Here is a 15,159-nt window from a genome sequence, read left to right as displayed (position 1 = left end):
ATTAACGGTTCCCGCAAACGGTTCCTGGAATTTCTCATCTGTCTTCATTTGGCTCAGCTGTGTGCATGCAAGGTGACTGTGGTGACGTTACGCCACCTACACGTGTGAGTGGGTTGGATAGCCCACTGATCTAGGATCAGAATAGTAGTGTCCTTTGAGTGTGACGGAGTGAATATTGTCAGGACAACAGCATATCGAACACACAAAAATCCTCACAACACAAGTGTGGTTGGACTTTACGAGAGGAAAATGAGCATGCAAAGTGCATGAAATACAGTGCAATCCTTTCGTGCAAAGGTGGTAGCACGTCGACTTTAAGTAAATCTCTCCACCAGAGACACAAAGGTTAATCTTATCTAGTCATTGTACCGTGTCGAGTCTCCGAAAAACTGTACGAGCCAACTCTCCGTCTCCGCCGCTTCACTCGCCCCTAAACACGGTCGCCCCGGATCGCAACGAGCGGTCTGGGTGAGCGAGCTGCTCCTAACTTTCTCCCCCCTAAACACGGTTGCCCCGGATCGCAACGAACGGTCTGGGGTGAGCGACCTGCTCCTAAACAGGTGGAGAGCGTTTATTTGTTAAGGACTCCCATGCATTCTCCACTGTTGAACGTGCACCCTTTAAATGCATATCTGCATGCACATAATTATATTGCTGTTGTGGTTAAGTTGAAATAATAGTTGTACAAGTTGTAATAATAGTGATCAAGGAATCACTTAATTATAATATAAGTATAATGAATGACATATTATATATATATATATATATATATATATATATATATATATATATATATATATATATATATATATAATGTATTTATATATTATATATATATATATATATATATATATATATATATATATATATATATATAATGTATTTATATATTATATATACTGTAGGAACCGGGAACGGGAACCGTTAGGAACCGGAATCGTTAAGAGGGAACCGGTCCGGAACCGGAACCGTTAAAATCCTAACGAGTCCCAACCCTAGACCCAGGGGATGTGACGTCAGGACTTCTGTACTCTATAGAGATAATGTGTATCCATTTGCGTGATGTTTGGACAAAATTTTTAGGAGAATTACATTATTTAAAAAAAAATTAAATCGGCCTCCATGTGGCGCTAATAGGGCAATGTTAAAAGGGTGGCATTTGTTCCTCAACGTAGTGCAAATGTGCGTGCAAGGTTTCACTACAATCGGAGGCTACGTTCATGATTTGCGGCATTTTTTTCAGAACGGGCCTCTCCTGCAATCTTTAGACACAGACAGATACAGAGATCTCCCTTTATGAGCACAGAAGGGACACAGTCCTCTGACAAAGCCCCCGACACTACGACTCACACATATCGCTCAGATTGGCGGTGCGACGTAGGTGTTCGGGCCGTGGACCGAATTTCTAGTGGTACAACTAGGTGTCCACACTGTCCACAGCCCTCTTCTGAGGCTCCTGGCTGCTACTCTTTTTAAGAGTTATCTGCTCTGTAATGATAATCTGAGAGACCCCAGATAATCGGGGGTCAGATAATAATTTAAATCCTGCCTTTCTGATCAACTTATTGATCCTGCCTGTCCTCCATTACACTGCACCCCAACTGACAAGAGCATAGAAAACTAGAAAAAGTGCTCCCCGGAGCACAGGTCAAGTAGGTTATTGTGGCCTCCTGGTGGAGCTAAAATAGGCTAATGTGAAAAGGGTGCCATTTTTTTAAGGCCTTGCATGGCAATAGGACACTGCATTCATGATTTGAGGGATTTGTTCAAAACAATAGTTTTGCTAAATTAGACCTGCTGGTGGCGCTATAACAGGCCAATGTTAAAAGGGTAGCATTTTTTCCTCAACATACTGTAGTGTGAATGTGCGTGCAAAGTTTGACCGCAATCGGACGCTGCGTTCATGATTTGTGGCATTTTGTTCAAAACAAGCCACTACTGCAAACTTTAGATGTGAATCTTAGCCAATCAGGATGGAATATGACAAATGAAACAGATCCGGCTTGATCACATGACTATAGAGATCATTTGTACCGATTTGCGTGAAATTTGGATAAAATCGGAAGGAGTAATATAAAGAAATATGTTTTACATAAGTCGGCCTCCTGGTGGCGCTATAAAAGGCAGAAGTGAAAAATGCAGGGCAAAGGTTTTTCCTTTACCTCTAGGGAGTGCGCATACAGAGTTTTACACAGATCGGTGCAGTTATAGGTAAAAGCACAAAGGGGCCTGTTTTAGCGCCACCATGAGGCTGATTAGAACATTTTCAAGTGGCCTTTCTTCCTCGGCCTAATGGGAATGTGCGTGCAAAATGTCATGGAAATTGCATGCTGTATTCATGATTTGAGGCATTTTGTTCAAAACGGAGCACTCCTACAAACTTTGGAAGCCATTTTTAGCCAATCAAGATGGAATATGAAAAATCTGAAAGACTTCTTTCGTTTAATGACTATAGAGATACTGTGTACCGGTTTGCATGATTTTTGGGCAAAATCTGTCGGAGTACTGTCAAAAAATATGTTTTGCACAAAGCGGCCTCCTGGTGGCGCTATAACAGGCCTATGTGAAAAATGTGGGGCAGAGGTTCTGCTCTGGCGTCCAGGGAGTGTGTGTGCACAGTTTGGCTGCGATCAAGCTAACGGTGCCGGAGATTAGCTGTACACAAAATGACAGAATGACACACGGACGGACGGACGGACGGACGGACGGACGGACGGACGGACGGACGGACGGACGGACACACACACACACACACACACGGACGGACAGACAGGGGGTAAAACATACTCTCTCGCCATGCCTTTCGGCCTGGCGGAGACAATAACACTTGCAACAATAGGCTACCTTGATAAAAGACATAAAAGAGACCTTATTAACTCTCTCAGTGTCACGCCCCGAGATATCCCGAGTTTTTCCCGAGTACCCTCCGTGCCAGCACGAGAAATCCTGAGTTTTTACTTTTGACTGTGGTCGCGCTATTCTGTTTATTTTTCATGATCACTTTCGCTTCCTGACTCCTTCAGACTCATTGGGTTCCGGTTTCATGACGCAGATTCCGTTTCCGGTTCTCATTTTTTTCCCGCAGTCATTTTCGGCCAGAATAGGGAAAGTCACGGTTTTTCACACGGTATAAAAAAACAAACGGAGAGGTCCACGTCTACTCTCTTTGGTCTGGGTGACGATCAGTCATCGTAGTCGTGTATCGCATCGTAATTTAGCCCGATCAACGATTGTCAAAAATGTCAACATCCGGTTATGACCGGATGTGACGTGAGCCTGTTTGGGAGGGGGCGAGTGAGCCAGCGAGGTCAATGTGTCGATTTGTTGCTCTCTACTGGTAGAACTGTATTATGGGTTTAAACACCCAATCAGATAATTTATTTCAATGAAAAATTACAAAATTAAAAAACTAAAAAAAACGCAAATTGCTGGCACTGGGGGAGTACTTTATGAAAAAACTCTTGGCACTGAGAAAGTTAAAAGGAATGGCTGGTTGAGGTGGTTCAAACATTCAAAGAAAAAATAACGCACATCCTCTGTTTCTTGGTGCTGAGCCAAACTCTAAAAAACAGAATCATGAAAAACAAGATGGTTTTCAAGTTACTTGAAAAGACAGCAAGGTCGAAAGTTTGTATATGGCTGCTGTGCTATGAGTAAATTGGAGCATTTTAAAGGGAGTTGCAAGCCCCCCATCTTGTTTTTTTGGTTGAGGCGGTTCCCCTCGTACAAATACATGAATAGTAAGTTGGTTAGGATCCTTATATTCATGGTAAGCCATCTTAGCTGGGTATGACCTCATCAACTGTAAAGATTTCAGGAGGGCAACGAATAGGCCTACCTTCCAAAAGAGAGCTTGGAATGGGCTGGCTCGTGGTCTGGGAGGTCACAGAGGGTGGAGTGGACTGGCTCATGCTCTGCTGAAAGGTCTCTGGTTTGAAATCAGGCAAGTCATTGGTTATAATAGCCTCATCAAAGTGAAAGTGCCTTCCTGCAGGATCATACTGTATAGCACCAACTTTAAAACCTTCCCTAAACATTCTCTTTGTAGTTCCTCTTTCCTTCCCTTATTGCTTAAGTTCCTTCTATGCATTTTTGATCACCCTCTTGTCTCTACTAGTGAAAGCTACCAACTTATCTTTAATAGCAATCATTTTCTCCTTAGTGACCCAGGGCTAGTTGTTTGAAATCTCTGTAATGAGGTAATCATTACATAATCAGTGTCATGGTCAGCCACATTAACAATCCCATTATTGTCCTCATTATGAAAGACAGACCAGTCCATGCATTCAAAGCTGGCCCTTTTTAACAAAGGGCAAATTAATGATAAATGAATGAATTAACTCACCATCCAACTGTGCTTTAACACCTGAGAAGTTTAAATAATTCATAGTATGGTGACACAGAAACCTCTCCTGAAAGTTGATACTAACAAAGACACTCACTAACATGATCTGCATGCACAAAATAAGACTGGCATGTGTTTTATCAACCTCATGCAGGTGACAGAAACACATTAAAAATAGGTTTTCCACTCATCCATTGTGTGACACTTATGTCATCACTAACACAGATCATCAGATATAGCTGGAAGTCCAAATTAATATTCCAATGTTTATATGATTCACGTAGATCAATGGGTTCATATTTGTCTCATTCTACTATCAATAGCTTTATCAATGGATAAATACACACATAAACTGTTCCGTTCAAACCTAAGATTTCCCTGGTTGTTTAGCTGTTATTTGTTTATTTGTTACTTTATTATCATTTTAACTTAAAGGGATACTTCACTTTAGGGCCGGGGAAACATTTAAAAAAAATATTAAAAATAAATGAAAAAAGTAATGGAAAATTCATGGCCCCCTCACGCATTAGTAGGACACTCTAATGCGTGAGGGGGCCATGAATTTTCCATTACTTTTTTCATTTATTTTTAATATTTTTTTTAAATGTTTCCCCGGCCCGAAAGTGAAGTATCCCTTTAATTATATTCTTAAAGAGAATGTTAACATGTTAAGAATAGCATTTGGAATATTGTTACACTTACCACCAACCACTGAAGCTAAAATCACTATAACACAAACAGGCAGTCTTGACTCCATGATGTCACCTGTCCCAACTGTGTGTGTCGTCTCTGTCAGGTGGAGGCGGGACGCTGTCCTACCTAAATCTGTCCTCCTCTAAACAGCATTTGGATGACCATAACACTAACTCAAAATTAAATGGTTGTCTGCCACCGTATGAAGATTGAGTATTGCCAAGTTGTTGCACAACAATTTTGTGCTACTGGAAAATCTATTATTTATAAAATAAACTGACAACTAAATACAAAACATACATCAACATACATCAGAAAATAAGGTATTGTCACAATTTAGGCATTTAGCAGACACTCTTTATCCAGAGCGACTAACAGTAAGCAAGGTAAACACATATACTGAATAATGTTTAGAATGAAATGTCTCAATGGAAGTGCAGAGAGAAAACCTCTCCAACCACTGCACATACACACGCACGCACACGCACACACACACACACACTCACAAATATGAGAGAGAGAGAGAGAGAGAGGAGAGAGAGAGAGAGAGAGAGAGAGAGAGAGACATGTACCATTACATCACTGGTCTCACTATAATCATACCTGTACCAGCTGTTACGTCTCGCCCGACTTTGCCACCACATCTATGTCCTGTGGGCTCTCTGCACTCATCAGCGCCCCAAGCGGGCTCCACATCTCAGCACACCTGCTTCTCGTCTCCAATCTCCTCACCTGCCCTTCATCTCTAATCACATCCACACTCTGCAAGAGCCTGGCCTGCATAACACTCGGTGCCAGAGCTTAACCAGCCTTAGGTATGGTAAAGTATAGTCAGCCAACATAGTAAGGCGGGAATTTGATACCATAGTGCACTTGGTGATACAAGCGCGAAATTTCGCACAGATGTCCTTCATATGACCCTAATTGATAATCAACCTCTGGCCACTCAAAAATCCTAAGATTTCAAGATGGCCACCACCAGTTTTCAAAATGGCTGCAACTGGGCCAACGTTTTGGACTATATCACTTTGCTGAGGCTGCAAATCTTTGATTTCCCCCTTATTTTAATATAGGAGAATATGAATATGTTCTGTTTATATAGACCACCCTCGGAAGCCAGCCTCTTCGACCTAGGACCAGAGATGCGGGCATGGCTACACGATACCGAGTTGGACCTCTGACGTTACACGAAAGAAGAAGAAGATGTTCTGAAGGTATTTCTACCAAGAAAGATAAAAAAATATATATTAGGTTCCAATATGGCGGCATATTTTCCAATATGGCTGCCGATAAATTGCATAAATGTACATTCACATGAGCGTGTAGCACATGTATTTGTATTAATTACCATACACAGAATCAATTTATAGCACATTTTAAAGTGATTTGGTAGCTTTTTAACACATTGAATGCCAAAAACGGTCCGGACCGTTTTTGAGGATCCAAACGAGAAGTGCCGAAAACGGTCCGGACCGTTTTTGACCCAATTCTATTTTTATACATGTGGGCCACGTGGGGCGCTAAAACGAAACTTTGACATCACCCTAGGAGTTTCTGAGAAGAAGAGGCTGGATCTGGCTCCATGTCAAAAATCCTTCCGGTCGGCGTTTTCAATGTTATCTCCTTGACTAAAAGCTTAATATCTCCATTTCTTTTTAACGTGGTGGAAACAAGCCGTTTTCGATCGGCGATCACTCTGCAATGGAGGATCGCGTTAGAAATATTATTGTTCCAGGCGTTAGTCGGGACCCTCCGCCGTCTCGCACGCACGCTTTGTTTACATGCACTTCCGCGTCGGGGCTTCTACAGCACGAAACGTATAACGCAAGTGGATGGAAGAAATGCAGGCACTCAACGTATAATATTTTAATAAACCTCTGGCACCCAATGTGTTAATGACCTAGGGCAACAGACTTTTCAATATGTTCACAAACTTAGATATATATAGGGATATTTTCTCAAACAGGTGCTGACCTTTTTCTCTTTCCGTGGAAGGACAAAACTGTATGGCATCTGCTGAACGCATGAAAGAAGAAAAGACCTGATGACTTTGATCCAATAGCTGATGCATTTTCATGAATCCATGGATCCATCTGAGGTTCTTCGACTTCGAAGTCTTTGTGTCTGGGTAGCTCAGTCGGTAGAGCTTTCACCTTCGGATCACATGGTCATGGGTTCGGTCAGGATCAGTGTATGAGTAGGTACGGTGAGTGTGGCGCTCCACCTCAGCAATACCAGGGGGTCTATAAGACCCCTGTGTCAGATGCTATCCTCTGCAGCTCTGCCTCAGATACTGACATTGTTGACATAACAGTTTCACTTGTTCAAAGACTTGGCTTGAATTAGCTGTGGATTGCCTTTGGAAGGAGGGAAGGATCTCAGATGGATCCCCGTTCATGAAATTGCATCAGCTATTGAATCAAAGTCATCAGGTCTTTGCTTCTTTCATGCATTCAGGGAATGCCACACAGTTTCGTCCTTCCATGGAAAGGGAAAAAGGTCAGCATGGCAGACAACTTCTCCAAATTAGGTTCAACACCTGTTGCAATAAATGATAATCATATGCAAGTCATTGAGGAGTTCATAGTACTCATGTACGATAGAACTTCATAGAAGTAGTTCCTTCAAGGAAGTGAATGCAAGTGAAGTGCATTCCAAGCAGGACATATATGGGGCCAGTCACTCTTGTGCAGTCCTGTTTGCCAAATTATGCCAGAAGCTGACACGATGTGGATGTAAAAAAGCATGTTCTGGACACTGCAAATGCTTTAAGTTTGGACTTATCTGCACACCCCTCTGTGGTTGCAGTTGCTACTACACTGGCCTGTCACTTGCCCAGCCACCATTGTAAATGAGAATGTGTTTATAATGACTTATAACAAAACAAAAAGTAAGCACTAAGCTTTACCAAGCTAATAAATCACTTTCAAATGTTCCATAAATGGATTCTGTGTATGGTAATTAATACAAATACATGTACTACAAGCTCATGTGGATAAACCATAAGCAGATGCACATTTCTGCAATTTATCGGCAGCCATATTGGAAAACATGCCGCCATATTGGAACCTAATGTTATTTTTTATCGTACTTGGTAGAAATACCTCCAGAACATATTCTCATATATTAAAATAAGCCCCAGCAAAGTGATATAGTCCAAAACATTGGCCCAGTTGCAGCCATTTTGAAAACTGGTGGTGGCCATCTTGAAATCTTAGGATTTTTGCGTGGCCAGAGGTTGATTATCAATTAGGGTCATATGAAGGACATCTGTGCCAAATTTCGTGCTTGTATCACCAAGTGCACTATCGTGTATTGAAAACGGCATATTCCCGCCTTACTAACATACTTCTCTCCCTTGTCGTTAACCCTGTGGTTAATGAACTTGCCCTTGTGGGCTTCAACCTTCAATTTGCCTCTTCCTTGCTGTTCGCCTGGGTCACACACACCAGCAGATAGAGGTCCATTACAACACCGGTCTCACTATAATGATACCTGTACCAGCAGATAGATGTCCATGACAAGCCCTATTTTATACTTTGTCTATTCGAAAACAGACGATCTACAAGCTCACAACGCATCACTATGCGAAACTTTGTAAGCTTGTCGATTGGCTATATTTTCAAAAAAGGAACGAAACATTAAGAGTTCTAATGTCAAAGTGCGTTTTTTAAATATATCAAATCTACACTACACTGTAAAATCCTCAGTGTTCATGTATACAGTGTACAAATGTAACCAAATGAACCTGTTACATTTTGTTCACTCTTGGAGTTACAAATGGACACAAATAACTCTGAGGATTTTTACTGTGTGTAAAGAAGATGCAATTATAAAAGAGTCACAAATAAGGCCAAAAATAGCACATTAACACCAGTTCAGGAAATATAAATCATTGTGAATATGTATCCTGGTGCTTATAGAAAAAGGGAGATTGTGAATCGACACTAAAGAATATGAATTGAAAAATATTATTTATAAAGTGGAGCTGTGTTCATGAATATGTGTAGAAGCAGTGCTATTACACCGCTCAGGTACCAATTAGGGGTTAACTGTCTTGCTCAGAGACACTTCCGACACATTGCCGGGGCCGGGAATCAAACCTGGGACCTGATGCACACCAGGTGTAGGTCAGAGCTGCTGTTGTAAGAAGGTCCCTTTGGTGTCAAGCTGTAAAACCATGTCCCGTGGACTTTTATCCAGAGTCATTAATTACAGCAGGTTAATTATTGACACTTTCCTCTTGATGACAGGAATCACTTGTCAGTGCATGTTGACACTGGAGGAGTGAAGTTTGCAGTCTAGACTCGTTTCTTCTACACCACACCTCTTAGACAGGTAAGCTCTCTAAATTAGAAAAAAAGTTTTCAACATATAATTATAAATACAATTAAATCAAAGTACATACTGTAAGTTTTTTTTTAAGGTGGACCACGTGTTGAAACTAATTATTTCTTTTATTCAGTGTATTTGATTGTGGGACTGTCAAACAGCAGGTGAAGAGCCATGTACTCAATATTTAACTAGCCCCGTCTCCGGGACTCTGTAACCATACCATACTCCGTATGGTATGGTTAAGATCTGGCTGAGGCGACAACCGGTGAAATGGTCAAATTCTTACCTGTATTACGAACACTGTATCATTTTTTTTTAGAAGTGTCAGATGTCTGTAGTTCCAACGGAAGAATGTATTGACGGGTTGAAACAACCTTTTAAATTGGGTTCTTTGCCAGCCTGCACCAAATTATCATGGAAGCGCATTACCATGCATTCTCGACTCGTGGACATTTTACAATACAGGGACATTTTGAGGTTTATTATTATTGATGTAATAATAGTACTACAATCAGGGTAAAATATTTGCATAACACGTCACAACACTAAAAAAGATTTAAACACATTAAAATCCCGTGTGGGCAGAAAGTCTATGAGAAAAACTAATGTGGAAAAAAAAAGAAACACTTCATTAAAAGGGCAGGTCTTTAGTTTTCTTTTAAAAGCATCAACAAATTGCGGCGCTCTACAGTTAGTGTTGACTCCAGAGTGGAGGAGCGGCCGAGCAGAAGGCCCGGTCGCCCTTGGTACAGAGATTAGTAATGGGGGAGGGGGGGGGGGTTAGTAGTTTGAGGAGTTCCTTAAGGTAGGAGGGAGCATTACCATGGATGCATTAATGGGTTAACAGGGAGATCTTGTATTCTGTCCCGGAGGAGTTGGGGAGCCAGTGCAGTGAGAGGAGGATGGGTGTGATGTGCTGTATTTGCGCACTCTCATCAGGATCCTATAGCAGCACAATACAATATTGTAGCATTGTTTTGATTTTAGTTTTTCCAATTATCAACATTGCCCATCTTCAGTTTGTAGTGATGGTCTGATGGAATCTGTATCTGAGTTAAAGCTGCACTTTCTGTAACTTTCATCTTCTACCCAGGATTTGAACCCGGTTTCCTGCGCAAGTGCTGAACTTTCTACCATTGAGCCGAGAGAGCCTGCCTGCTTGCTTGACCATCAGGTCAAAATTCATGTCAGATCCTGTGTCTAGGTGAGACATGACCTTTGACACAATCTAAATGTTTCAATAGAAGAGCAGGGAGACAAAATACATCCACCTCAATACGTTATATTGTATTAACTTTGTATTAACACACGAAATTACATTTTATAAGACATTTTTTTATACTTTATATTTAAAGCACTTTACCATGATCCCAGAGAGAGTTGCTTCTAACTTCATTTCATGCAATCTTAGATATCTATTATTATTTCCTGTTGCTGGACTTTGCATTAAAGTACAGAGGGTGAATGAGGCTTGTTCAAAGAGTGTCAGCTGTAACTACCAGTTTGATTCATTTCTTCCAAAAAGCCCTTGAATAGGGAAAACAACCAGTGATGTTAACTATACGGGGTCATGCTTGTTCCCTCAGCCCTAAGTTCCCTCAATCCCCAAATTGTTTTTCATCCAAATTAGGCCCTATGTTCCCTCAGCCCAATGTTCCTTCAGCCCAATGTTCCCTCAGCCCTACTGTATGTTCCCTCAGCCCTACTGTATACTGTAGGTACTGAAGGGGGGAAATTAACTGGAACAGGAATTCGGTATGCTACCTTCCAGAAACTCGGGACTGCAGTAATGCACAGCATGCAGGGGCGGCCTTAACCCATTAAGACCTGGAACGCATCTGTGTCACTTTAGATTTCTTTGGCAATTAAAAAATAGCAGATATACAAGCTCATAGCGCGGCACTCATCTGCTATTTTTGAAAAATCGTGATTTTTTTTTACTGAGGTTAAGTTTAGGAATAACAGGTGAATACTGCAGGATTTGCCCCGGGGTGACTGTGTTTTGGGGCGAGCGTTTTGGTATTCCAAAGAGACGAGTCCATGAATACACCAAAACACATCACAGCCGGAGATTAATTACCAGAAGGTCTGACTCTGCGAGTCTGTGACGGAGCCTGCCATTCCAATAAGCAATACTCTAAAGCTAAATTCTATCATTTAGAACAGAAAATAATCATCACCACGGCACATCCCCTTGTCTATGACATTATTCTGTTGATACAGGCTTTGAGCTGAGGGATATACAATGCTGTATCCTTTATATTTATAACGTTTCTCAGCTGACCTGTTCAGGCAATAAAGAGGCTATAACGTTGCTCAGCTGACCGTAGCGTGGCGCCTAAGCAAGTAAAAATTGTCATGAACAGTTTATTCAGTTGTCCATTACCCCATGGCAAAACTTTCACAACATTATTGTGGTGTTATGATAGATGTTATATTAATCTGATCTAAAATCTTAAATCTCGTAAATTATTGTGATAGGCCACACCCCCTTTAAGACCAATCAGTGAGAACATTTATTATGTTCTTCCTTGCCCATGTCAAACATTTACAGTTGTCTCGTGTTATACTCATTTATTTTCACATTATGCAACTTGTTATGATAGACCATGTCCCGTTTTGGTGAATTTGGGTGGATATTAGTCAGTTCTCCTCTGGCCCCATGACATTCCTTGTGTCAAAGTTGTGTGGTGTTAAGTGACTATACACAACCACTTTGATGCCCCCTTTTGGTAAATCAGAGTGGAAAGTTGATCCGTTATTTCCTGTCCCATGACGTTTCTCTGTCAATGTTCTGTGGAGTTGTGTGAATTTGTTTGGAAGTTATTCAGCTTTTTTTGTGACAACAATTGAATTAGTTCTTCCTAAGCCTGGCAAACTTTTCTACAAAGTGGTGATATGTTTTGTTAAAATAAGTGTTAACTCGGGCACTGTATTTGGATAGTTATCATTGGTATAGAGTGTTTGTTCAGTAACTCTCCAGCTTGTTAGTAAACAGAAATTAATTTTCATGTCGAGATACCAATGTCATCCAATCAGAGAACTCAAAACAAACAGAAGTCATATAGGATACGTACAGGATAAACATTGAGCAGAAAACAAATCGGAACACTATACAATTGAAGCTGATAAATGGGTTCTCTCTCCTGGTAGGATGAAATTGGTGACCCAGCTGGAAATGTATTTTCTGTTTATTAAAGAGCTGGAGAGATGGGGAGACCCCTGTTACTGAACTAACACCATAGCAATGATTACTGTCAGAAAATGTTACTGTTACTGTTATTGAACTAACACCATAGCAATGATTACTGTCAGAAAATAGAGCTTTAACAAAAATCTTTAGCAAAAAAATATAACTTAGAGCACCTTTATGTATAAACCTGTCCATACATTTTTGAGATATCAAATAATTACCCTTTTGTGACATGCCATGTCTATTGCCACTCTCCTTTTGACAAATACTGTACGTGTGGATTTAAACAGTTCTTCATTGGCCGTTTGGCCCATGTTGAAAATGTCCATCACTTTGTTAGTTATGTTACTGTTATTAATGAACAAACAGGAGCAAAAGCTTTACCCCATTTTACTAATCTGAGGGAACATAGGGCTGAGGGAACATAGGGCTGAGGGAATATAAGGCTGAGTGAACATGGAGTTGAGGGAACATAGGGTCTAATTTGGAATGGGGGAACATAAGGCTTATAGGGAAGATATAGGGCTGAGGGAACATAATGCTGAGGGAACTTAAGTACGCTCCCGTAAACTGTACAATACTTACTGTGTAATTTCATATCACAAACCATATCCACTTTCAGCAGCATCAATAAATAAATAGATAGATAGATCTCTATATAGGGATCCGTATTAAATTAATGTCTCTTCACATATTTTGCTCACCCTCGTTGATTTCATTGTAATACATATCCACTTTCAGCAGCATCAATAAATAAATAGATAGATAGATCTCTATATAGGGATGCATGTTAAATTAATGTCTCTTCACATCTTGTGCTCACGCTCGTTGATTTTATTGTAATTAAGATGTACATTTTGCTACAACAGCAACACAACTGCCATGTGGTATCATAGGTAGAGTTCATGTACATCCCCATGGACCACTGGAATAATGTTTTCAAACATATAAAATAATATTATTAGCCTGTATTGAGGGCATCATTATACCTCCGGACGTGATGCGATCGAATCGACTAATTCCAAAACAAAATTACACCCACCCTTTGTTTCGGGTCCAACTTATCTTTAATTCACTGTTACATAATAAGTGGCACATTTGACCTCATAGTGATATCAGAATGAAATAGCAGTGCCAGCAGTCCCAGATCGACTTTATTGACTAGCAATCCATTCAGGTCAGGAACATTCTGCTGATATTTAATCTTCTTTTACTGCATATGCCACTTTACCTGTTGGACACGGAAGCCTGATCTGACTTCATTTGAAATGTTTATCATTTTATTTGATCTTGGACTCTGTCTTGTGACTGCATTTTTTTATGAGCAGACTATAAAGCAAATCATAAACCACAACCAGGGTCAGTATAAACCAGGCTGTAATGCCAACCAATGTACTAATTAGTCACAGATGACTCTGTCTGCTCGGTACTCGGTAGAACACAACCTCTCAGCTGACCACACACACACACACACACACACACACACACACACACACACACACACACACACACACACACACACACACACACACACACACACACACACACACACACACGAACACACACACACACACACACACACACACACACACACACACACACACACACACACACACACACACACACACATTTAACATCTTTATTTGCGTTCACATTTTAACAATACATTCTTGAACACAAACAATAGTAGATGCACAAACTTGGAAAAAACTCAACGACAAGTATTTCAGAATACAGATCACGGGTACAGGAAGCATCGCCTCCTCCATATATGGCGACTGCCCATTATCACAGACATTTAACAGAATTTTGCCAATGCCTTTGCTTTTGGCTTGGGCATTCCTGCAATCTGCAGGCCTCTCACAACTGATTTATGGACATTACCGAAGGCCGTCCACTGCTCATCAGACAGGGGTGGTGGTACTCCGTAAAGTCCGTTTCCACTGGCAGCCTGCCCGCCAGATGTTTCAAGGCAGAGTCGGCTTGCTCCGGTAGCTCGTAGATCCTCCCGCAGAGCAACGCTTGTTTGAAAGCGAGCCTCATTACGGTGATCAGAAACATTGTCAGATAGAGCTTTCCAAGCATTGCTCTCATCTTCTACATTAACGTTGGCAGTTACAACGGGTGTGTATGTATTAAGCCAGTTTAGGTTGAGGAACCGCCAACTTCCGCGTGCTGTGTCGAGGGCTGTCGCACTTCGGGCATGCGCGCACACACACACACACACACACACACACACACACACACACACACACACACACACACACACACACACACACACACACACACACACACACACACACACACACACACACACACTTCTTATTAGTTCACTTCACGTTGTGTCAATCACGTTTTCCCATTGCCGTCATTATATCATACGAAAATACGGATTTCAGTTGGAAAGATCCTTTAAGCCATGTTTCAAATATACTGAAAATAGCAGATCTACAAGCTCACTACATGCTGCATGGCGTTGCGTTGTGAGCTTGTATTTTGGCTATTCATTGATATCCTTTGAAAGATTCTGGAAATTATTTTGGAAAATGTCTAGTTATTAATGCAGCATTGCATTGATATGTTTGAGTACATA

The 15,159-nt window shown here is 41.0% G+C and overlaps 1 protein-coding gene across 1 annotated transcript in view; it reads right to left on the bottom strand.

The window, feature by feature from the left end:
- Positions 1-15,159, bottom strand: part of LOC308098625 (serine protease 48-like) — a gene marked incomplete at its 3' end in the record, with an annotated part of 86,619 nt that overhangs the window by 2,945 nt on the left and 68,515 nt on the right. The window contains exon 3 of the mRNA XM_080447034.1: positions 3,839-3,928. Within this exon, the coding sequence (XP_080303160.1) occupies positions 3,839-3,928 (90 nt within the window). The remainder of the gene's footprint in view (positions 1-3,838; positions 3,929-15,159) is intronic.

Source organism: Gymnoscopelus braueri (assembly GCF_963280865.1).
Source record: "Gymnoscopelus braueri genome assembly, chromosome: 13".
NCBI lineage: Eukaryota > Metazoa > Chordata > Actinopteri > Myctophiformes > Myctophidae > Gymnoscopelus > Gymnoscopelus braueri.
The sequence above is the reverse complement of the archived record's forward strand: the minus strand, read 5'-3'. Positions and strand labels throughout refer to the sequence as shown.